Source organism: Lepisosteus oculatus, chromosome 8 (genome assembly GCF_040954835.1).
Source record: "Lepisosteus oculatus isolate fLepOcu1 chromosome 8, fLepOcu1.hap2, whole genome shotgun sequence".
Taxonomy (NCBI): domain Eukaryota; kingdom Metazoa; phylum Chordata; class Actinopteri; order Semionotiformes; family Lepisosteidae; genus Lepisosteus; species Lepisosteus oculatus.
In genome coordinates, this window is record NC_090703.1 from 51,296,949 (window position 1) to 51,322,443 (window position 25,495).

A 25,495-nucleotide genomic window follows, 5' to 3' on the forward strand; every position below is an offset into this window, starting at 1 on the left:
GTGTGGGAAACAAATTCAGAGAAAAGCCTGGCACATAAGCCTTTCATCAATAGTGAGAGACTATACTGCAAGTTCAGCTGTGCAAGACACATTTCAATGTCACGACTGTTAGCCAACTTCATTAAATCCCCTGATATATGTATACTGGTATGATGCAACATGTGTATAGTTTAAATAAGAACAGGCTTATCTATAAAACATTTTTAAAAAAGCCTTATTGCTCTTTCTTCCACTGTTGAAGGCTTTCTTGGTTAAATCTGTGAGGCAGTTCTGCACTCTGAACTGAACGCCAGTGTTTTCTTCTGCACTTCTGTCTAGTCGACAGTGTGTTTGCCTGTGGGTTAACCATGCTATCACTGTGTTGTACTACACCCTTCTGTGATAATGCCATGTTAATCACAGCAGATGTAACCAGGGTAGCATAAAAATGCCTTATTATTATTTATCCTGACACATTTTCCAAACATTTGCCTAAATTAGAAAAGCAAAGTTCTGATAAAAGTGTACAAAGGCTTGCATAGCTTGTTTGGATCTATTCAGCCGCTAATTGATGCAAGAATCTCATCCAGCCATCTCTTGAAAGAAGCAGGGTATGGGCTTCCATATCATGGCTGTGTAGCTTGTTTCCAAAACTAACCTTTTGCCTCCCATTTGAGTTTTGAATGCACTTCCCCTTAGGTTTTACTTAAGCTCTGGTTCATGTTTCTCTGTTGATTCTGAAGAGGTCCACTGGATTGACTGTCAGTGCCTTTATGGTGTTTGAATATTCAATTCAGATTCTTTCACTATTCAAGACTAGAAAGGTTAAGGTCATTGAGCCTGTCACTTTTGTTGCTTCTATTAATTGATTCCAGAATGGCAACATTGTTTTAGTATCATGGTGGCTAGAATTGTAAACAATATTTTAAATTAGTTCTTACTATTGCATTGTACATTTTAACATAATATCCCTTAAATGAATCACTTTTAACTATTTATCCAAACATTCTCCATGGAAGATGAGGAGGATCAAGACCAAGATCATTTTATTGGCCATATACAATTTCTTTTTGTCTTTTCATATACCCCAACTTGCTCTCCATGAGACACACGGATAGGGAGAGAAGCTTGGGGTCAGAGTGCAGGGTCAGCCATTTATATGATGCCCCTGGAGCAGTTTGGGTTAAGGGCCTTGCTCAGGGACCCAACGGAGTAGGATTCCTCTGCAGGCCTCAGAATACAAACCGGCAACCTTCCAGCCACAGGCGCTGATCCTGAGCCACAGAGCCACTGCACCACCCATGAAAATGATGTATCAACCTAAACGCCTAGTCTTTTTCTTAAATAGTCTCTTTGAGCTCAGTGTTTTGCAATTTTACATTAGTGGAAAATGTAAAGAAAGTCCACTGAAAAAGCTTTAATAAAATTATTAACCTGTAAAAAGAGAAGGAACAAGTCTTGAAGAACATGTAACTGTTTTGCTCACCTTATTATTAATTTTAATTTACCTCGCCTCTTTTCGGCGTCGTAAATTGCTCTCCCCACCTCTACCCTCACACACCTCACCAGCTCCCTTCGCCAGAGAGTTGTTTCTGTTTCAAGTGCTGTGCTGTTAGCTGAGGCCATCTTACAAATATGGGGGCAAGAGTGCTTCTGCCAAGGAACAGACACATGTAATACACACTCCAGTACATCTGTGCAAACTGGAGTTCCACATGACGCTGAGATCTGTCTTGGAGCCTAGAAAATGCTTCATCTATTCTTAAATTTGTATTTAAAGTTTCATTATTTTTGCCAAATACGTTTAGCAAAGCACATTAACAGACAGACGACCATTTTTAAACTGTTGTTGATTATATTTTGTCAGTTCAAGTAAGGTTCTTCAAGTTTCAAATTGGGTTTTAACACACAGGAAAGAAGCTTATCATCAGAAAGCCACACACAAAAAATGCATATTTTAATTTTATTATGCTGTACAGAAATTCGCTATAAATTAGTTTGAAATCCTTAATTGTTTAAATGATATTTTTTATGTCTGCTTCATACTGCTGTTTTAATAGTATACTATTAATAGTAGACCATTTAAATGCATTGAAACCTTTAAAACTGCTAAATTCAATTGTAGTGAATAAAATGATAGAACTGATGAAAAGGAGGAAGAGAAGAATCTAAACCCAATAATCTAAAACTGGGTCAAAGCATTTGTATTTCATCAGGAGTGACTTGAAGCACAAGCCTATCGTCCAGTCAAAAGTCTGACTTAAGTCCAATAGAAAAGGCAAGAGTTAAAACAGTTCTGCCTGGAAGAATGACAAAGAATTACATCATCCCAATGTGTACATCTGGTAGACACCCATCCAGATATTCTGACAGCAGTAGCTGCTGCCAAAGGTGTGTCCAAGAAACACTGACTTAAAATGGCTGAATACTAATGCAAACAAAAACAAATAATTAAATTGTATAGTTTCTTTGCAGGTTTTGCTGATATTGAACCTCTTTCGTATATACCAGTGACCTTCTTGATCATTACCGTTTTGAATAATAAAAGTTTAAATAAATTTTTAAAAAATGTGCATCAGTTATTTGTAATTCATCAAAATGGGACATTATTGGTGGGGATTTAAATGTTTGCAAGGCGTTGTACTGTACTGTATATATCTGAAATTAAAGCTGGTTCCTGACACTTGTGCTTGGATCGAGAAGTTCTTACATCTATGTTTGGATTCAGTACAAATTGCCAGAAAAGCATGCTGTACCATTCTGTGGAGAGCCAGTTTAGATTGGTGCAAAAAGGAGCTAGTATCTCTTGAGTGCAATAGAGAAGCAGTGCTTTTTATAAAGGCCCTTTGGTCCCAGGCCAGAACGCTGCTTTCTTGAAGGCCTCTGACAAGATCAATGTCAGATAAGAGGAACTGCAGGGGAAAAAGAAAAACACTTCTTTAAAATGGACTGGCATTTGTTTTGTGTTAGTGAACATGGAAAGGTTTCAGCAAAATTATGACTTCTAAAGCTTTGTATTTGTAATGATTAATTCCTGAATAAAACTCTGCAGTCATTCGCTTTTCCACAGTGATTCACCTGTGATGTTGAAGTCCTTGGGAATGACAATGAAGAGAACACAGTCTTATATTTATTATGATAACAGTAGTATTTCTGAACTTCCTGTGTTTCAAACCTTGTTCTTTTGCTGGAATGCTTGGTGTTCATATCTGGTTAGATGTTATTAGTAATTGTCCTACACTCATCCACTTAGTGATGGACTTCTTTGATAGTAAAATACCACCTGCTGGAAAATTGGAGGCTGATGTAAGAGTTTAAAATGCATGGGTGTAAGGTATTTAGCTAAGACTGAAAAGACACATACAGCACTGCACATAAATGTACAGATACAGGTGCTACAGTATGTAGAGAGGAAATGGAGCAGCATCTTTAAGGTTGCATTGAACAGGCTTTGTAATCAATGCTTCTTTTGTCTTGTTTTTTATTCCTTAGTTCCAGGTTGTTTTCCCACCTGCTCCTCCTAGCCATTTGGTGTTGTGTGCAGAAGGCTGTCCTTGTGTTGTGAAGCAGCACAAGCCTGTCTTAGCCTTTGGTTGAAAGTGTCCCAGGCTTTTGAGAGAGTTTTGAAGATTGCTGAGGCTGTTCTCAAAAGGAAAATGTCACTCTTGGTGTCCATAGCCCACTCAACATGGGTCCAGTGACATTATCAAAGTGCTGATCCATCATCGGGTGCCAGCTCTCCTCTTGGATCATACTGCATTGAGCAAAATACGTCTATCATCTTTTTGCCCTTCAGTTATTTTCATCATGTTTGTTTTATTGGTACCGTTTCTTTGATTTTTTTTAGCTCAGTGCAGTAGTGGTTGGACAGTATTTTGAAATCCTTTAAAGAATCACATCCAAATCTCTGAGTGCCCAGAAAGCCCAGCCCAAACATTTGTAAGTGACCACAAATTGACCTACATCACTGTTTTTTTTTAAGATAGAGGTGAAATTATTTTTCTCTTAGGTCACCTGCTTTCTGTTTTCACTTTTTTTAGAAAACTTTCCAAACCTTCTAAAAATATGCCAAATGTTTGGAAAAAGAAAAATATTATTCATTGCCCATTCTGTTTAAACAGAAAAACTTTTTTAGACCTCATGTGGAGCTCATGCAGACTAATGTAATGATTTGCTGGAGCTGGAGGGGAGGAGATTAAAGACTCCTTCTGTTTAGGGCTTCATTTGATGTTGCTGGGCAGTCTGTCTTTGCTTTGACTATTGACAACATCACAACCAGCGTGCTACCTCTGTTCCAGACATATCTACCAAGCAACCTGCAAAGGCATGTCCTTGCTGCAGAGCAAGATAAGACCAGCAACGCTTGTAAAAGAGAGTAGGATGGCGTCTAGCAACATGACAGGAAGTGCAGACAGAGTGCACAGGGCTTGTATCATGTCATTAATTATATAAGAATGTCAGCACTTTGGATGTCTTTTCAGCTTGTCTTTCTTTCCAATTCCTTTCCATTTTTTAAAGATTTTGAATCAGAAGGTGAGCTTGCATTCTTCCTGCAAATTCTGCAATATCATAAGAAGGTGATTTTTTAAATACTTCATGTAACTGGATAAGTCAGTTGTGAATACATCGTAATTTCTAGTTATGACCTGCAGCCCCATTTATGCAGCGGGACCTTTACTGGAGCAGTCTGAGATGCATGCCGCCTGTGTCCCCCCTGGGATTTGAGCCCATGACACTCAAGAGACTAGAGTCCTTACCACTATTCCGTGCTGCTGCACCAACTTTAACACCACTCCTCAAATTGCCGCCATCATTCCTCTCTAGCCGCACTTGAATATTATTTTTGGGTTATTTTCACAAAACTCTGCACAGGTCCAAACATCCTGGCTTAAATCACTGCTGCTTTAAAACATACACAATGGCTTAGCATAAAATGTAGGTTCTCTTGAATATAAGAGTCCTTAGGAAACCTGAAGTATGACTTAATTCTCCATTGTAAATTGTTGTGGCTATTTCAATGTTGGTGATTGTTTTGTTCTCAATTTGAGTTGTACAATGCAATCCCATTTTGCTTTAAAGAGATGTGGTTTTCAATATATTTGTATGGTATAAAATATATTGAAGCTCTTCTGGAGAGCCATAGTCAGGATAGTGGATTGAATGACAGAAATAATACTTTAAGTACAACATAACCTTCGATTGTACTGTGTTGCTGTGAGATTTAAGTCATGCACTTAATGCTGTGCTGTAATGAAGCACTATTAAATGATGTACTTAAAGAACTATAGTGCAGTATTTTTATTCTGCTGTAATTATGGTCGTAATGAGTCAGGTGATTTGGAAACCTTTTAGTGTTTTTTTGTAAAAAATAGTCCTTTCAGCCTTTGTTTTAATGTAGTGACACATCATCTGTGTTTCTTTTACAAAGGCAGACTCAAACAGATGTTCACAGCCCAAGCTGTTTCTTCTTTATGACCTTCTTTCATTCGGCATGTGCTATATGGATAATATGTCTTCACTGCACTTATTTTATTTTATTTGAAAAAATCATAAATATGCTGTTTAATGTAATGAGAGACATTAAAAACAAAACAAATGCTTTTGGTTCTTTTACTTTTATTTCCTCCCGATGTATAAACAGTCCTTTGCACATTGCTGGACAAACACCACCATGAAAGGTGTCATTAAGTATCAATGTGGTGGAAACTGTAGTTTTATGGGAGCATCTACTGCAGATTAGCTAAAATCATATTAGCAACCTGTTTTATGGTTCAGAGAAGCAGTGACTATCTACTCAAGTTTCCCTTCTATTGAAGCATTTATGATCTGCAGGCTAATTTCACAAAGGATGAGGCAGAAATGTCTTGTAGAAAATGTACTTGAAACCCAAGACCTCATTTGTATCAATGACCAATAGGCTCTTTTCCACTCTGGGACATGAGAACAGCTTCAGGTTTTTTTTTTCTTGACTTACTCACAATGCCGAGTACCCAACTGTTTCTTACCAGTGATGCCAGAACCAGGTGGCATTTAAAATGTTCGGGATCCTGTGATCACTTTGAAATCACAGAGAGTAGTAATAAATAACCAGTAATAAACCCAGAGTAAAATGCTAAAATGAATAAAAAGAAGATAAAAAGTAACTGTTTAAAAGAAGGATTGAATGTTGATTTGTACAGAAATATGGGTTCATAAACATAGATGTCCATATATGAAAATATGGATGAATATGGATTCATAGTAGAGTACTCCTGATGCATACTGTGGTACAAGGGGAGAAGGTTCAGGGTGTTCTGAGTTCACCTGGCTCTGAGCAAGGTGATACATTTTCTGAAGGCCTCTGGCAAACTCACTGTTACAGTAGATGCAGGAACTCCGGGAGTCAGGCTTATGGTGTGAGTAGATGACATGTAACAGAAACAAAGTGCGGCAGAAGAGCGCTCCACCTGCCTGTTTCAGTCTTGCACACCTCCCATCATCTTTCACTTCGGGGTGGCATTGCAAGATTTTTTTTTTCCAAATTATTGCTAAACAGGTCTGTTAGCTGTCAGTATCTCCAAGGCTTTTCTGTTACAAAACAAATCTTGTTTTCTTTCGCCAATTTACACCCACGGCTAACAGGAAATAAAAAGGCAAACAAACGTCTCTGCTAATGAATTAATTCATTACTTAATACCCCCTCCCATCTTTATGAAAACTGTTTTTTATATAACCATCATCATTTAATTTCTGCCAGGGTTTGTCAATTCTTTTAGGGATGGGCATTCTTCCTTTAGAGGCTTCAGTTTCACAGTGCTGTGTATTGTGCAGAAAAACAAGAAAGAAGAGAAAATACAATTTGTTCTATCACATTTTTTGGAATGGAAATGCATCAGGTTTTCAAAGAATGTCATATCTTTAAAAGTTTTGCCTTCATAAGAGGCCCATTATAGTTAAGTAATTTTTTTTATTTCAACACTAAACAAGCTATTACAAACACAAGCATATATCAGATGCTACAGTACATTATCTTTCCCGATTTCTTTGTTTGGAATTAGCAGTTAGTAGTCAACTCAATTCACTCAAGTGATCATCATATCATCATGATAAGAATGAGGTCTGTGTGTGCATCCTCCCAAACTAGTACATTGTCAAGCCTTCTGCTATTTTCTATTCTGTGAGCCCCCACAGTGCCTACAGCAGCACCAGTGCATCAAAACTGGAGAGCAGCTCTGATAGACCTGGAGTTCTACTAGAATGTCTACTAGAACTTACAAGGAGTTCACTCGGCTAAAGTGAACCCCGATCAAAGTACAGTACACTTCTAGTGTGTAATCTAGACATGAGCAGGTGATGTCTGAGATCTAGGGCTAAGCTACAAAAGAGCCTCCTGGTGTGCCATTCACAGGAAATTTCCATTCATGTTGGTATATCCATGTTTGGATATTGTTTTTTGAATGCACTCATTTACCTTTGAATCTACAATAATGAGCTATTGATCTGATTCCACTTCTGCATAGTTATAATTGAGTCCTCGTCAAGATTGGCACTGACTGTTGCACAGTTTCTGCTCCACATTTTCACTTCACAGGCCTGTTCATAGGCCAATTGCCCTTGCTGTTGCACATTCACATCCTTCCAGCCAGCCTTCCAGAAAAGATTCAAATGAAAAATAATAAATTCTTTCAAAACATATGGCAGTTAAGCCAATTAGTATGTACCCATTTGGTTTTAATTTTTTAAAGACAATTTGTAAGCCTGAAGGAGCTGAAATCAAAACCTCAGCTTGGTACCTTATTTTACGATGTGCATCCATTCGAATGGAAGCTCTGCTTTATGAGACAAGCTGGAGTACTTAGTGACAGGCTTAAAGTCATGTAGCCTGGGTTTACTGTGTTGCTTAATACAGAGAGCAATCCAAGAGTAATCCAGACATTGTACCGGCAGGTCCCATAAACTCTTCATAATCCAGCAGGGCAGAAAATGGCTCAGATATATGTATGTGTGTGTACAGAGTAACTATTAATATACGTTCTGACATAAGGGAGGTCAAAATCCCTCTGTCTGCTGTGCAGGAAGCATATTAATATTAATCAAGGTCTGTGTGGCTGAAAAGTTCAGATATATTTTTTATGGTTCTGGTGTAAGGAGAAAATCACATTTTCATTCTTTATGTTGGTTTGATTGCTGGGGTGCTGAAACTTCTGGAGTATTAATTCCCAGGCCCTTTTTAAAATGGATAATAGTATCTGCCTCTCACACAGCCGCTTCTGTTTGCGCACTAGAATTGGTTGCGCACCAAGCGTTGCCTGTGATTGATTATGCAGATCATGGGCAGAACAACAACTTCTCTTTCTGTGTTATCGGAACCTGATTCTGCGTGTAATGGGGCTGTCAGTTTTATTCTGGTTTGTCCTCATGGAGGAATGTGTACTTTAATGCATTTCCTGGTTTGAACTAGGGTGCTGGGAATAAGAAGTGACATTTGCACAGGTGAGCATGCAGTTTTTGTATTTAGTTCTGGTATGAAACTGAAATTTTTAGAAATCTCAGAGTTGTACAAATATATGACTTCTTTTGCTTATCTGTCTGGGAGCCTGACTGCAGTAAGAGAGGAGATTAAAGAAAAGGAAAATCTTGTAAGAAGTGTTGAAGACAAATGTGCCCAAATCTGATGCCACCATGCTGTTTCAGAAACTGGTGGGGATTGGGGGGTGAGCCAGAACTATCTGAGAAAAGAAAAATGAGGTCCCCGTGTTTTTTTTAAATGCTTAATTGCCATTTTCCCCCTTGTTTCAGAAAATGCATTTATAGCTTTCATGAGCAAAAATGTTTGATAATATTAAAACCTCGCTATTAGAACAGAACATAGTTCTTCTGCACCACTTGCAGACTCCTGTGTGAAGGTCTTTAACACCCACCCGTATATGTATGACGACTCTGGGGCACGCAGTTCAGGAAGCTGCTCGATACTGGTGGACCCAAATGGTTCTCTGATGAAATGCCCCATGAGGCTTACCTAAGCGATGCCAGATGACGTTGCAATGTAAGCAGGAGAGAAAAATCACAATCATAAAAATCATAGCTCAGTTGACCAGCTGGACTAATAGAACAAAAATAAATGGTTAAGTACTCTCCAGACAATATGTGTTGCCAAAAGAGAGATTTAGAATAACAATATGTATTGTTGCAGTACATTCCAAAAGCTGCTCTTGAATAGATAATGACTGGTTATATACAGAGTTCTCTTTGTTGTCTGTTTTCTCCTGACATTTCCTTTACAGGAGACCTTCTCAGACTGTGTCTTTGCTGTTCCCCATAGATTACCGCTTACCACTTACAGGACATCACTTGGTCTGGCAACAAGCTCACTCAAAACACAATCATTTTGCTAATAGTGATGTACAGTATGGTAGAAATGAAGTAACGTGGTCATAGACCACGCAATGAAACAGATGTCTCAGCCTCTCTGATTGTGTTCCCTTTTCCCCCCTTTTCACATCCTTGTATGTGATCCATGTTCACAAACCAGGTATGAGAGCTAAAAAGTAGGAAGGGGATATGCCAGATCTGAGCTATTCCAGAGAAACTGACAGTGAAGTGTTGTTGTGAGCCCATGTGTGTTGTCTTCTGTGGAGTTGTTCTTGTGTTTTGATCTTAGCTCTGGAATGACTCTTTTTCAAGTGTCTCTATTTTTTGACTGCTTGGACATATGCACATTACAGTAGCAGCACTGTGGGCTGTGATGGTCACAAGACATTACTAAGGGCCTGTAGCCCGTGCTGTAAAGGGACCTGACCGTCGAAGGTACAGTACATTAAGTTACGGTTTAGTAACTTGATATGTAAGTAGATGCTAGTCTGAAAGGCTGTCGTGACATTAACTGTCAGTGTAGGATTCCATAGGCTCGAACAAAGTGACAGTGCATCTGTCTTTGGCATTTTGGAGGATTGGGAGCTCAGGTAAACAATGCAGATGTGCTCATTGTGAAATCCTGTGAGTATATCCACCTTCCTTCTAACAAGCATAATGCTGACCTGCAAACAAATACACAAACACATTTTGTATCCATCAGCAAGCCTTGGCATTTACTGCATGAAGGCATATGAACTTTTAAAAGTACTGCCTATCCACAAGTTGTGAATGTTACCAGTCTCACGGAGTGTTGTTAGGAAGGAGGTATGAAAGACTGCAAGTCAGAGGCTGTGGTACACAGATGTTCTCCTGTTCATGCTAATAAATATTTTTAGATACGTTTTATAGATTGAATGTTTTTTACCATTATAACAGCTTCTTGCACATCAGATTAAAACTAATTGGAAACAATGTTATTACCTTTAGAATTTATTTTGTTTTAACCACGATTAAGTAATTGAGGCCAGTAGATTGGACACATGGGTCACCATCACTAACTCATTAGGAAGGAAAGCAGAGTTTTTTTTCTAAATGATCGTATTGTATGTCTCTAAAGATTTTTCAATAATAATTCTATTATAATAATGTTTTGAGCACCATTGTTTGTTCAGACAGCAGATAGAAGTGGTACACTATATACTGTAGGTACAGTGCCATTTATGTGCATAGATTAGTCCCAAAGTACTTATTTGCTGGAGAGGAGCATTACCAGATGGTTGTGCCCATTTATCTGTTTTTATTACCTCAATAAACTATGGGGAAGTAATCCTTTAAGTAGTGATTAGGACTTCCGGTGTCTCTGTGTGTAATCTGCAGAAGCTGCTGACGTGGTCTATAAATAGTTGACATTTCTGAGGGGAGCTTGTTTGTGCTGCAACAGTTTCTTAGTTGGAGAGACAGATAAGTGAAGAGGGCAGGGATCAGGAGGGATGTAGGCAAACAGAAAATGATACTGAAAAAATGACAGTCTTTGGGAAAAACGGCCCCCTCTACCACTTAGTATTTTTTCCAGCTTTCATTCTGAGGTGGAGGGAAGGAAAGGGAGAGAAGGTGGTTAGAGAGTCAGTGTCTGAGTGTGTGTGCGGTTGTGCGCGCTGTCAGTATATACTATCGCTCTCCCCATGTTGCGAGGCTGTGAGCAGTAATAGAGACTACTGGGACGTCAGTAATCCAGCGAGCTGTCTGTGGTTTGTGTTAAAATCTCTGCTTTACATCCATAGCTGTGACATCTGCCTTGGTGCAGCATGCCTCTGGAATGCTTAAACAGGTCGGCAGGGCAAAACTAATGGACGCGGGGGCAGTAGTTTGTAACATCAGGAAAGCGACTCTGCAGCGCTTGGCAGGCACACAAATCTAATGGGTCATGTTGGCCTAGTTATAAGAAACAGAGGAAGACCGAAGCAGCTTGAAGAACTCACGAGCTGTCACGGCTCATCTTAAAACTGTGCAACTCACCAGATTAAAGGATTTCTCAACCCAATTTACTGCAAGGGGCAGGGAAGGGAGAGGATGCCACAGAAACAAAACAAAATGGTAACAAAAGCAAAACTGTTAGTGAATGGATATCATTCACTCTACAAAGTATGATGTCAAACACATTGAATTATATGAGTACAACTCTAGAAATAAGCTTTGTTTAATTTTCACAATTCAAATAAATGCGGCAGCGTTGAATTGCTATTATGATTTAGTGAAGGAACCCACTTTTCTTCCTTCTCTATATCAAAGCGCACACTTAGAGCCCATCTCTTTGTCATTGCAGAAGGCTGAGAATTGACTTGTCCAGGCTTCTCTGCAGTCTGAAGGTCAGGCTATAGTGAGCAAGTCATTACTATCCAAACATCCCTCTCAGTTTGACATCAGGGGGCCACAAATTATGTGTGTTCAACTGCCATCAGTCATTTATTATGAACATTTTTTTAAGTCGCCAAACAAGCAGCTTTTTAAGGTCTGAAAAATATAGAAATTGCTTCCCTAATAATAGATTGCTTCTGATGAATGGCTGTAGACACTAATTTTCAAACCACATAATCAAAATCTGTTCAACTGACCTGCAAATCCAGGTTCTAAATTTGTATTGTGCATTTAAGCACTTATCTCATTCCTGGGGTCTTTGTTATGCGCTGCTCAAATTCAATTTGTGTGCATTTTTTTATTGACTACCCACAAGCCGATCAATGTACGTTTGCTGTTCAAAGAAGAAGAGGGGGGGATAGAAAGAAAAAAACAATCTGAGCTCTCTGAATGCAAGAGAAAGTCTTATTTGGAGCAGGAACATGCTTCTGAAAGGGGAGATTGAAGATGGAGTGAAATGCTTGGGTTTATAACTGAGTCAGTAAATGGACTTTGGGGCAACAAAAAGGCCGGCGCTTAGCCCCAGTCAGTTGGCAAAATTGGTCACAGCTGCAAGGTGCTGTTAAGCAATGTTTTCTAAACTGATTAATACTACTTTCTCTTGGGGGCTATAGAGTAGCATTAACAGTGTTCAGTCATTCTGGGTACATTGTATGGTATGATGTCTTGACTGACATTGCTCTGATGTGAAGAGAGCCTGGTAATTTTTTATCTGACCCTTAACATTTTTCACCCTAATGACCCTTAAAATTCTCAGGTATTGCTTTCTTGCTGTCTTTTTTGTGGGCCTCTTAAAAAATACAAGGTCAAAATACATGCAACGAAGTACTGTATAGTGTTTTTTTTTTTTTACATTTGTTCACTAAAGTAGTTTAAAAAATGACCTTTTTGTAATAGCAGAAATCACATTTGTCACCCAAAATGTCAGTCTTAGGATGTGTATTTTTTGTCTTTTTAGTTCTTGTTCAGACACTAAGGCAATCCTTACCACTATAAATATACAATTTTCAGTGTTTCTCAGTTTTTACCTCTTCAACAAACTAATTACTTTCCTTGACTAATACCCGACCTCAGTGGTTACCTAGCAGGCAAAACCACTGTTCATTGCAGCCTCACATACTGTACCAAACACTCAGTTGCACACATTGTTTCCAAGCGCTTCAGTGAGTTAAATATATGTAACATTATTGTTTGTGGTTTATAAGGTATTGCTGGACCGGCTTGACTTGGGAGCAATATTCACGTACCTAAGCACAGCAATCGGCTCTTGAAAAAGATTTAAGAGCTTTGCTCTTTTGCCACAAATTGACCCATTCTTGTATCCACTGTGACTGCTAGTGGAGTTTGGAAGCTGTTGGGCTGGTTGGCGCCAGTTGATCACCAATGCTTGTCTGCATGACTCTATTTCTAGATTGGCTTTTATGTTTAATGTCTCTGTAGATGGTGTTAACCTTTCACTGAGCACTGCTTGCCTTCTGTTCTAATTGGCCTTTTTCTAGGAGCCATTAAAGTTCTCCTTACTCTCTCTTAGAGCATCGCACAATTCCCTCTCCTTCTCAAGATGAGGGCTTTTTAATGGTCGTTTTTCCCTTTTCACTTGTGTTCAGACTCATGAAAAGAAACAATGTTTGTCTTTTTTATTTTTGCCTCAGCCAGGACTCATCTTTTCCAATGCATGACCATAATCATTCACCAAGAAGAGAAAAATAAAAATGAAATGAACAATCAAAAGTGTTAAGTATCCATTGTTACCCAAAACTAGTGAAACAGATAGAATCTGGTTAGTCACTGAATTGATAGTCTGATCTGAAATTGCCTGTTCTTTTAAAGAGTATTTTTATTGTAAAACATCTTGACAATGGCAGTGTTATTGACCCAGTGAAATTGTGTTTCTAGTTGATTTATCTGGAGTCTGATGGTATCACATTAAATCAGTCTTCCCTATTCACAAGTGTCTTTGTATTTGGGATTAAAAATAACTATGGTCCTCCAGTGTTTCCTTTCCAGAGCACAGGTTAAACTCTGTGATTAGGGGTCTGAGCCTGAGTCATGTCGCTAACCAACCATGACCAGGTTACTAACCGACCATGGCCTGGATTCTCCAAGTGGCGACAAACTTAGTCATTCAGTACCCCCTCGGGTTTCAGCGACATTGACTCCTTGGCCTCCCAGGCGCCCGCAGGATTGCAGTGTTGCAGGAAAGGGCAAGCCTCCCCGGTGATTGGCGCTGAATCTCCTCCAGGGGGCCATGCTGCCCGTGACGTATCGAAGGGGGAGTGGCTGGAAAGTGGGTGGGGCAGAGGAGCCTGTCTGCACTTCCTCTTTCTCCCCTGGGTCTTTGGAATCGGGGATAATCAAACAATTTTTGTTTCCAAAATGTGTAGGTATAACACAAGGATAACTTTAGAAAGTTCATAGATTTAGAAAAAAATAACTATTACATAATCATCAGTCAGCTCAATTACAGCACACATGCAACTGAGTCTTCAGCTCTGCTGAAACTGTGCATGGGTTGTGTGGAACACAAAGGGGATTGTTTTTTGTAAAAAAAACGATTTGACATGGTAGAAATCAACTCTTGTGTGGGAGGGAAGACTCTCTGAACCCTCTGGCTCAGTGTGCGGCTCTGTTGTTAAACACATCTGTAATAAAGCTGTCATACCAACTTTTTAAATATCTTTTTAAATATGTTTCTCAGCAGAGCTCTATCCAGATTTGTTTATCCGGAAATCAACATGTGGATGTGATTAGGTTTTTGTAACTCTGAGCTTTTTGTGTCACCAGGGAGATATTGCATGTACAAAAACCAAAATGAAACAGTTCCAACAAATTACTAGAGCCCCAAGGATTTGAAGAGTTTTGAAATCCTGGGATCCACAAATTGTCCTCTGTCCAAAATACACAGAAATTGAGAAATTAGGCCAAGTCATTTTGAACAATGCAATAGTTTCTCAGTTACACCCTGGAATCTTTCTTCATCCCTTTTTCTCCTTATACCAATTTTCATCTTCCAATGGAAGTAAATATATTTTGATGGGTTCTTTTCAAGTTCAATATATGCACCCGAGAAAAAAACTAAATTGATAAAGAACACTTTACTTATGCCAATGCATTATTTAGACAATCCTTCGAGGTGGCACTTATTTTTTAAAAATAATTGATTACATTTATTTAGCTTTCATCACAAAGGATCTAAGTGCTGTTTAGTTTACAAGTAGAAGACCCACTACATCCACCATTCACTTGTAGCAGCCCTTCTGCAAACAGCCGATCAGGTAGAGACTTGAAAAATTGCTTCACCAGTTGATTTAATAAGGAATTCTGGGAAGGCCAGATTGCGTATGTCTGAAGTGGAATTAAGCCACTTTAGACAAAACTCAATATGGGGTGACTGGGGTGACTACTCCTACTCGTGCGAACATGGAATTCCATGTAACCGGTAGTCAGGATCTTGTTTTGAAGTCTCATCCTAAAGAACAGTGTCGGGAGACATCATACTGGGCACTTGTCTGGAGATTCAGGTCCAGACAGAATGGCATCATCTACTGTTGCAGAGGCATGGAGGTCTCCCATCGCTTTACTGCCAGGCCCAAATGTGCTTAGCTTCTGAGGTCTGATGAGATCAAGGTTACAACTCTGCACCACCATACGCAACCCTTACAACATGAGAAGTGTGTTTCTTGATATGCTCCACAATAATTAAAAATATTTAGAGTTCAGTAACTTGTTGCATTGAAAGAAATATTAAAAAACAGTTGTGCATGGATACATACAGTAGGAGCATTTTAGGTTGTTACACATACAATCACTTTGTGTTATTTTAATGAAACACTGCAGCCCTTTCTTTTGCATTTCCAGTTTCATCTATTGCTTATGCGGTGTGATGTTAAGTCAGATTTCATTTTGTGTTATGTTTGTTGTATTTATTTGGCAGCTAAAACATTTAAAGCTACTTTCTATTAACATTTCAAAGACAGAATGCAACATTGGTTTTGATCAGTATGTTTATTACAAACAGAATATATCCTCTTTGAAAACAGATTAAGAAAGAAAGGAGCCTTTTTATTTTCTAATTGCTTGTTATTTCAACAATAGTGAACATGCTCTGCATTAATATTTGATGGAACAGTAAAATTAAATAAAAGAAAACTGTTAAAAGTTTCTCTGTGTTTTACTTCGATTGTATATGCTCTAAATTTAAGGCTTTTGTATTTTAAAGCAGTTTTGAGTTTTGGCGCTTCGTTTAAAGACTTTAGGCCAAGTGTGTGTCTGACAGATGCAGAAAACCTGCACTCCCCCTCTCGGTCCTCTAGAAGACTGCTGCAAAAACACTATAAAATAATCTTTTCCATCTATTTTAGTCCTCCGCCACGCTCATTTAGGTCTCAAAATAAAATAATTAATAATAATCAGCGGCTCTTGTTCTTATTAATCTATGATTAGTAAAGCATTTTCATAGCACGTTAGGCTGACAGCCTGTCAGAGAAAATATCCATCATCACAAGAAATTGTATCCCTTTCTTATTGTACATGACAGGCTTACCAATGGAGGCTCTTCGATGCCTACCCTATAATGTGGGCTTCTGTTGGAGCAAATGACTGTCTTTCAGTAAAGGCAATTGCTGTAGATTGCTATAACAACCAAAGGCCAGAAGACAGAGATGAAGTCAAGGTTTGAGTTGACTGTAGCCAACATAATGCTCCCGGTATTGTGCAAATACACGTTTGTGCACTGGCATTAGCTCTAATTGGTTAGTTCATATGGTTCTAATAAATAATATTAATAATATTTCAGTTATTCGTATAGCAGCATTAATCCTGGGTTGATGGAAAAGTGAACTGAGACATAATTGGAGTAAGGGAAATTTTTTATCAATGGGTTTTGAAAATCGGACGTGTTTTTTTTCTGTTACATCTCAATGTACAGTACCAGTGTACATTTCTCTACCACCCAGATGCTACACTGTCAGGACTCATCAGGCTCTCTAGTTACAGTATACACTACAAGAAGCATCTTCCAGAAGTGCAAGTGCAGGCTCTTATCTGACCTCCTTAAATTCGGAAAACCTGTAGAAATTCAAAGGAGCTGGTGGGAGACTGCCTGTGCACTGCTGCAGGTGATGGACAGATGTGCTGTAATTGATGGCTCTGTAATGGGATCTGTCCCTGCTGCCTAAAGTGAAAGAGCAGCCACAGTAACGACATTGGAGGCTACGGTACAGCCCAGAAGTCCGAGACACTGCTACCTAATTGAATCTGAAAGTGTGAAAAAAAAAACCTTGAGCCACCACAACAATGTTCTTGGCAAGAGAAGAACTACTGATAGGACAATATCAGGTTTAATTGTGTCTGTTTTGTGTTATGAGGTAACATTTTTTTTTCCAATTAATGTGAGGTGATGAAGGTTTCGATGTTGTGCGGGGTGACAGCACAGAGATGAAGGATGTGTGCAGTCATGCTGCGAGCCAGGTGTGGACAGGAGCTGTGCTGGCAGGGGGTGGGGGCTATTGGCTGCCGCTGCTGAGTTTGCAGATCTATCCCCCCCTCTGTGAGCATAGGAAGCCTTTTAGACTGATGTTTCCTGATGTTTTTTTTTAATTCCTCCTGCAAATTGAAGTTGAATTATTGGATTTTGAGCCTCTCTGCTGAGTAAAAACATGTTCTGCAATTTCTAAGCCAGACCAAGACAGCGTGTTTGCAGCTGACCCAGAAATTGTGGGGCCCTGATGTCATTGTCAAGGGACGTGTCACTTTCCAGGTTTGGGACTGACAGAACATCTTAAGTTCCAGATGGAACGTTGTTGTCTTAAAGAACAAAAACAGAAACGTTAATTATCCACAAAATGTCAATAAATAGGATCCCAGAACAGTGTAATGGAAGGAACCAGAACAGTTGTGTATCTTGATCCAATTCAAATTTTCCCATTATTTAATGATTCCAGTATTTACTACCTTGAGTGGGAACAGTGTAGAAACCACTGCTCTGCCCCCAAGCAGATGCGACTGTATTTAACCCTATATGGGACATGTCCTACCTCCAGTGCTGCATATATATTTAGATAATCATCCTTTGCCATAGTTCTTGTACTAGTAAGATCACTATAAACCTTATTAATTACTCTTCTGCCTTGTGCAGTATCAGTACCAGTAAATGCAAAATGCCCTACTCAATACAAGACTCCGAAGACAGGATTGCAAAGGCACATTTCGAGGATAAGTGTGAAGTTAATCTTTTGTCTCCCAAGATTATGCTGTTATTCTCTGTTTTGAATGATTAATAAGTTTATTGTTCTTAACTGCACTCAGTACTTGGCTTTGCTGTACTACCATGTGCCGACTATTGTTTTGCACCTACGAGAAAATTAAATTAAGCCTTGCCTCTTGCCAGTACTCTTTCGCACTTATTTAGAACTTAAGGGATTTCAAGTCCAGTGTTTCTTATTTCACTGTTACAAATGGAAGAAATGATAGTGCTGACCAAAAATCGCTATTCTAAAATTTGGAATTAACAGAATTGGGTCAAGAAGTAAAGAAGCTACGGTAAATACTGTTTAAGTGTAAGAAATTCATAAAGCTATTTTACTGTACAGTAACCTTAGAGTGGGGGAAAACTCTAATAAGTGCAGCTTTCTCATACCCTTCCCTACTCTGTCTCTTGCAAAGTTTGCAGATTGATATTTGTGTGAACATATATAATTATGATTTAACATATACAGTGTAATTGCAAGAATGGCTAGTAGTACTTTCATCCTTGTTACTGAATGAACAGTAAATAAAGGTGGATGCCCACAATAGATTACATCATGGCTTAAGGACAAGTTACCTCTTTGATTGTTGCTTTTAAGTAGGCAGATATGTTCAGCAGTGCAGGTTGTTTGTACAGGATTTCCTCTGAGATTACTACCTTGGGCTAAAATAAATAGAAGTTATGATGATTAGCACTGAGACACGCCGGTATTCCCAGAAGTGAAAAGAGACTTGATAAGTAAAGAGTTCTCAGCTCCATGGTGAATAGAGGAGGTCTTATGTTCGATCTGCCATCTGATTATTCTCATTCTTCTCTTGCCTCCACAAAAGGACATGATTTAAACTGTGGAGACCTGATTATACTCTAGGATTTTATTCATATATTTGTATATATTGGAAAATAAAGATTTCTTGATTGCTTGCTAAGTTTTTTTTTAAGTACCTTGTTAAGAAAAAAGACAGGACAGACTGCAAGCGATAAACAAGAGCAAGGATTGATTGCATGATGAAGCACATTGGCACACCAAGCGAGTATTCCTGAACCATGGCAGTGGGATAAATTGTGCCAGTCCCGTGGGCTCCCATTCAACACGCACAGTATTATTGTGGGTTTTGTGCCTAACCAGCCAGCATCCTTTGCAAGCTCTTAAGGATTACTGCTATAACACAATTACTTCAGTGGTTTGTAATACATACAGATTGTGCTCGGAGAGACAAGAGCAACGTTTGCTAGTGGAAAAACAATAAGGTCATTTCATTAAGCTATCTGTGCTGGAAAAGTGGTGATTCTGCTATCACAGATGTCAAACACAGTGCAAAATCTCTTTAATGTTAAATATGAGGCTCTATACAGGCAATGATATGTCTGCAAGATTGGAATCTGTTTTCCAAAAAGAAATGCACTGTGATGAACAGTAAGTCATTATATTCTAGTTTGTTCCTATGGGAGATACATGAGAACATATTTCAACAATTGAATTGAGAGGGAAATTCAAGGAAGTCAGATTGTGTGAAATCAAGAAAGTGCCATTTAATCTCTGCTAACTAAATAGTCTGGACCTCGGGTTAAAGTCTCACCTGATGGTCGGCTCCTTTTACAGCATTGTCTCTGGTCACCATACTGGGGCATATTGATTTGGAAATGCTGGTCCAGAGGTAAGAGAGCCACCTATTGGTCTACCAACACCATCTACAACAGCTTCTGAGATCTGCTGAGGTCAGTCTACAGGGCATAAATGCTGCTGTGTATATTCTGGGTCCTTCATGCTCTTTGAGTTTTCTAAACTAGGTGGCTTGGAAAACAAAATGCCTAAGCTACTCTGTGTGTTCTAGGTGGAAAGCATCTTAGGTTGAGGGGCGTTGATCACTTTGCAATTCCAGGTTTCGATTCCTTAGTTTGACCTCAGCTCTTGTTTTATAAACTCGTCCACGAATGCTACAGTATGTACAGCATAGCCTTTTTATGTTTGTTATGGAAAGAGGCTGTATAGCTTGTCTGTAGCTGCAGGAAGCCAAATTTATAAAACACTGTAGATGGTCTGGTACAGAATGTATCAATATCTATCTTGCTGCATTCTGTAGCATTCAGTCAGAAATGTTGAAAGTTGTTTCCATTTAAGATTCATATAGAATTCCTGCAAGGTTAAGACAAAGTGTTTCAAGTTGAGAAAGATCAGATCGTCTACTACAAATCTCTCTGGTCTCCACAAGTGTTACAACCACCTAAACAGTGTACAAATGGGAACCTGCATTTGATTTCTTATCTTTGAGCTGCAGGTTATCTAAAGTAAACAGATTGCGCGTGTGTTAATATTTTAATAATCAGGCAGGCAGGGGCTGAAAGAAGTGTTCCCATCACCCGTCAGAATGTATCTTTGTAATGCAGTGGGCTAAAGCAATTTTGTGCAGCCTGCTTGGTCTTTTCCGACCCAGTAAGTGACAAGGGCAACCAATTACCTTTTGTTTGTGTGCCCCTGTTGAGGTAGAAGGGTAAAATTTGCTGCTTGTTCCCTTAGAGGTAACAGTCATTATAGTCCTTCAGTTTAAGTATGTCACATTTTTATCTGTAGAACCTCAGACCTCTGCCCTTGAAGTTGACTCATGGATGTCTGTGAGTACAAGACAGTTTTGAACATGCAGACGCATTGAATGAGTTTGATTTAATTTGTGAAGGGCTTTGAAAACATGATGGAACGAGTAGGTTTAGCCCAACATGCATTGTAACCTGATGTAATTCACATACTGTATGATATCCAAGAATACAACCACAAACTAACGTAAGAAGTAATCAGAAGTTACATCCAGATGCCTACTGAAACTCTGTCCAGTCTGTTGAATAATTCATGATTGTGCTGTTGAGAAGTAATCTGGATTAGTTTGTCAGAATTAAATCTTAATGGCTGGAGGAGATTATTTGGATCAGACCAGCAAATGTGCCACCCTTGGTGCTTTTTCTGCAGGGGGCAAATTACTGGGATTAGCTCTGTGGCAGGCTGCATGATTCCTATGTTATTGCACTGTGTGCTTTTTCTCGACTTCAAGGGATATGAGGATCTTTTTTTCACGAACTGAGAAAGATGCCCTCTGCACTTTTCCTCAAGGTGTGTTTTCCGAATTAACAGAGGGAGGGAAAAAAACAGTCTGCCGATATTCTTTGTGTGTGTAGTCAATTGAAATTTTTGAGACTTGCTCTTTGAGTAACGGTTAAGGAACACATGTATTGTTAAATATTGAGCTGAGTTAAAGTACCTTAATTAATTTTTTAATTCTACTTTTCTTTTAAATGTACAACGCAAAAAAGAAAAGGCAAAATCGATGAGAAAATGTAAAGCAGACCCTTGCATTTAAAGCTCTCATCGCTTCAACTTTCTTGATTTACTGATATGTGGATGATAGTTTCCTTTTTTCATTTTTTTTTGCAGAATATGAATAGCTTATACTCAAACAGTTATTGGCTGCTAATGGTGCGATTAGTTTTAAGCCAGGGAGTATATCATCTTGATTGGTTGAAGTAAATTCTCAATAATTCATTGTTCTTTGTTCAGCAATGAGAAAAATGAAGTGAAAATTCTGCAAAGCAGAGGAAATGGCATACTTTTTCATATCTTTGATATTGATTGCTATTTTTTTTCCTTTCTCAACAGTGAAGAAGGATGTGGATGAAACAGATGATAGGAAAGTGCTACAGTTTAAGAAGAAAGCGAAGGAGCTGCGGATTCTGGACTCCAAGACGGCACAGAACTTGTGTACGTGCGCCCTGTGTTCTTTCTGGCCCTGCTTGCACTTTGAAATGGTGGACGGTATTTGTTTTGTTTTTTTCTGCACAGATATACTTCATGGAGTTTAACAATGCGCGCTGGCCTCCCAAGTGCCTGAAAGTGCAGTTTTTTCATTCCCTCCTTTATTTCCACTGCAGATCCCCCCCCCCCCACCTTCTTGAGGGTGCATTAGCTGTGATGGCAGCATACTGTATGTCTTACGTAAGGAAATCTGTCCTTTCATCAACCTGTACTCCGACCTCTGCTGAGAGCGAGTGTGGTAGGCTCTGAGGACGATTACTGCTAAGTGAACTACACTGATGAATTGAGTCCAGCGTCAAAGTGTCACCTAGATGTAAAATGAAATACTCTTTGAAAAACATGCCGCACTTAGAACTCGTGTTATCCACCCTGCCACCTCCACGCAAGCATATAGGCACGATTGAAAGTGCATGATTTTAGGTCAAGGGTCATGCAATCTGTGCTGTGCTGCAGGGGGTGTGTGCGTGTGTGTATTTGGGAAAGATGATTGAGAGCCTTAAACTGCATCTTTCTGTACACCTCTGCTTTATTAGCTTTGGTACAGTGCTACATAAAAGAAAAAAAAATAAAGAGAAAGCTACAGTACCTTTCCAGTTCAGTTCACAGCGGATGCTGCATATGGAGAAGCTGTGTAACGCTTTGTGCACAGTTTATTGCATATGAGTTGTTCTCAGAGGCCTGTTGCTATCATACCATACATTCCCAGAAACCAATATTATCTCTGCTGCATTTTTAAAATTTCCTTTACCAGTTCTTCCTCCTTGAACACACGAATGTCCACCTTAAAAATGACTGAAAACAAGCCACTAAATTACTAAAGCATGTTCTGGCCAGGATTTCAGAACCCAGTTATCAGAGGAAGCAAACACACTGCATGGCCTGGAAGAAGGTACTAGTGTTTGGAAGATGATGTTATTATATACAGTAGGTACACCTGATTAGGACTGAGATGTGTGTAGGAAAGCAGGTCGTATCATATGTGATAGAATTGCGGTCACTATTTTATTTGAATTTATTCATTGTTTGCTGATGTTTTTGTTTGTGATACAAGAATCACCCAGTCTATAACATTTTCTGTAAACTACAATCACCAGAAAGGTGTCCCCTCCTTCAGACAGAACTGAGATCCTTTATAAGTTTGAAAATGTACAAAGCACAGTCCTGCTGGCTCTTTAAGTTTTAGAAGACTGCTGAAACAGCTGTCTTATCTGAAAGGCAAAATGTCTTGCCATCAAAACCTCTCCTTTATAAAAGCAGAAAGGAAGAAATTACAAAAAGCAGAAAAAAACAACTTCCCCTTCTTCTTTTCAAATGTAGTGTCATGGATATCATATCCTGGCATCTTGCCCAGAACTTCATGCATCTTTTTCTTTACCCAAAAGTAAAGCTGACAATTAAACCATTTCATTTTGGGGAGGAAAGATTGGAGTTGAAAGTGTAGAGAAGGGAGGAAGGGAGCAGGTGAGTGGAGGAGAAATGAAGAGAGAGATGAGGACACAGAGGAAGGCAGGAAAGGGAGGTGTGGCTCCTATCATGTTTAATTTCAGCCCCAACATATTGGTCTGTTTTTGATGGGTTATGAAATAGATATCACCTCAGGGGGGCATTTAACATCGATTTCTCTGAAACGTTGAAGTTGCTTGTGGTTCCCCCATGTGAGTGATTGGGCTCTGGTGTAATAGAGCAATGTTGTTTCTCCTGAAGAGCCACTCTTGGAGACGGGCCTTAACATCTCACCCTGTAGGTTACGTTAAAGGCATCTAAAGAGACTCGCAAACTGCTTTTGTGATTGAGTCTGTCTCTGTCCAGCCCTAATTGCGTCTGTCTCTTGTCTAATCGAATTCAGTCTGTGATCTCAGCAGAGGGATGTGGGGTCTATGGTACCCCTCGGCCCTGAAGTATTAGTGATGAAGAATTTAGTGATTCAGATCGGTTTAGTGGCCTTCTCTTACCAAAGGTTTCAATACTGTACTGTATATAAAATTCTCTCAGCGATCTTTCCATTGGTGCAGCTGAAGGGGAGTCTAAATGAGCCGAGTCCTGAGTCTGACGGAGTGTTAAGAAAGCCTAGCTTATCAAAGCTGAGGCCAGGCTAGTTTTTCTTTCCATTCTCCTGCCTGAGACCTCCCCCCCCCAGCTACACTGTTTCCTCCTAATATGAAACACCACAGTTACATTTATCACATTTTAAAAAAGCCGATTTGCTGTAAAAGCAGGTTTTTTGTGTGTGTGTGCCCAGGGAGAGGGCGGAAAGCTTCGCAGCTGAAACAATAGATACAAAGGATTGAGTGCTAACTCATTCCATCTGAGACGCTGTTAATTTGGATGAAATAATCAGAGGGAAATGATTCAGGGTCCAGAAATGAGCTACATTAAGTCATCCTCCAAGGAGCGGGGGAGAGACGTCTCTGGAGAGGTCATGTCTGGACTTCATCTGCGCTCCAACATATTAATATGTATATATTTTAACAGAAACTTTTGTGGTTGTAAGGCTTTTCAAAGCTCTTTAGAGAATACATTTTTAACTGACTTGCACAATGTTTAACATTGCATCCAAGTCTATTCTTGTTGCACAAGTAGTTTTTCTTGCAAAATAGGGTGTTGACTCTGCTCCTGGAAATTTCCAGTTACCTCAACATGGGGCTTCAGACTCTTTCTCTGACGAACAAAAACCTCTGTGTTTTAGTGGGGGTGACTCAGGATCACCCATGTTTTTTATTTGCATAAACTCATCAGAGGGGATAGGGCAGAGGTTTTGATCGATACAGTGTTAAAATAAATGAAGGACAAAAAGCCTGTGCTGTTAAAATTACTTCTGCCATGTGTAGTTGCTTTATGGTGTCTTATACAGTAGATGCAGTTCTACCCTACCCTTCTAAAACACCTTTTGTTGAAAAATACCTTTGCAAAGAATAGTTTACGTATCTGTGAAATCTGTAATCACCTAATAGCAGCTTTCTTTGTGTTGTTTAGCGGAAGGGGGATGTATTTCACTTAATGTGTAAATTCTGTTAATTGATAACTGATGAAAGGAAGGTTTCTTTGTGCGATTTACGTTTTACGGAAGGTTTCAGCACTTTGTTATGCTGTCAGAGCTCACTGGGATTCTGTTTTTTAATTAGATTTAAATTAGAAAGGAACCATCAACTTATCTATTCATCATTTAGAAATTTTTTACACGTTTCACCACAGTGTAGCTTCTTCCATTTTGTTTTGCTAATTAAGACAATGCAGGAATAATTCAATTTAATTCCCATTATGTAGTTCTTTATTATTCTGTTTTTCAGGCTTTGAAAATGATAGATGTTTGTCCAAGTTTGCATGTCATACCTGGCATATGATTGTCTGGAATGACTAGTTGGTCTTATACCCACCTGCTTGGAACTGCTAATTACAATTCAGTTTGGCTCACTGCTGTGATGCTTGCACCAGTCCAGGAGAAATGAAGGCGATATGCAAGTCCCTTGCCATTTGTTTTGTTAAAATCACTTGGCACGTTTCCTTTTTTGCTGTGAATCCAGACAGTAAGACCAGTCTGGGGTAAGACTGTGTGTTTTGTCCTGTCTCAGCTGGGACTACAATCCCCGTGACTATACACATGGGTGAATGGGGATGTGCAGGCGGGCTCCTTTGAGCCGCTTGTGTTTTACCACAGGCAACAGAGTCCTGTAGCAGAGGTTCAGTGCTGATTTAGAAGAGAAGTGTGTCCCTTGCCTACAACA

At 39.3% G+C, this 25,495-nt stretch overlaps 1 protein-coding gene across 9 annotated transcripts in view; it reads left to right on the plus strand.

The window, feature by feature from the left end:
* diaph2 (diaphanous-related formin 2) overlaps nucleotides 1–25,495 on the plus strand; it is a 491,250-nt gene that overhangs the window by 262,153 nt on the left and 203,602 nt on the right. For all 9 annotated transcript variants that reach the window (XM_015351699.2, XM_015351694.2, XM_069193808.1 and 6 more), the window contains one exon: nucleotides 21,618–21,719. In XM_015351699.2, coding sequence (XP_015207185.1) covers nucleotides 21,618–21,719 — 102 coding nt within the window. The remainder of the gene's footprint in view (nucleotides 1–21,617; nucleotides 21,720–25,495) is intronic.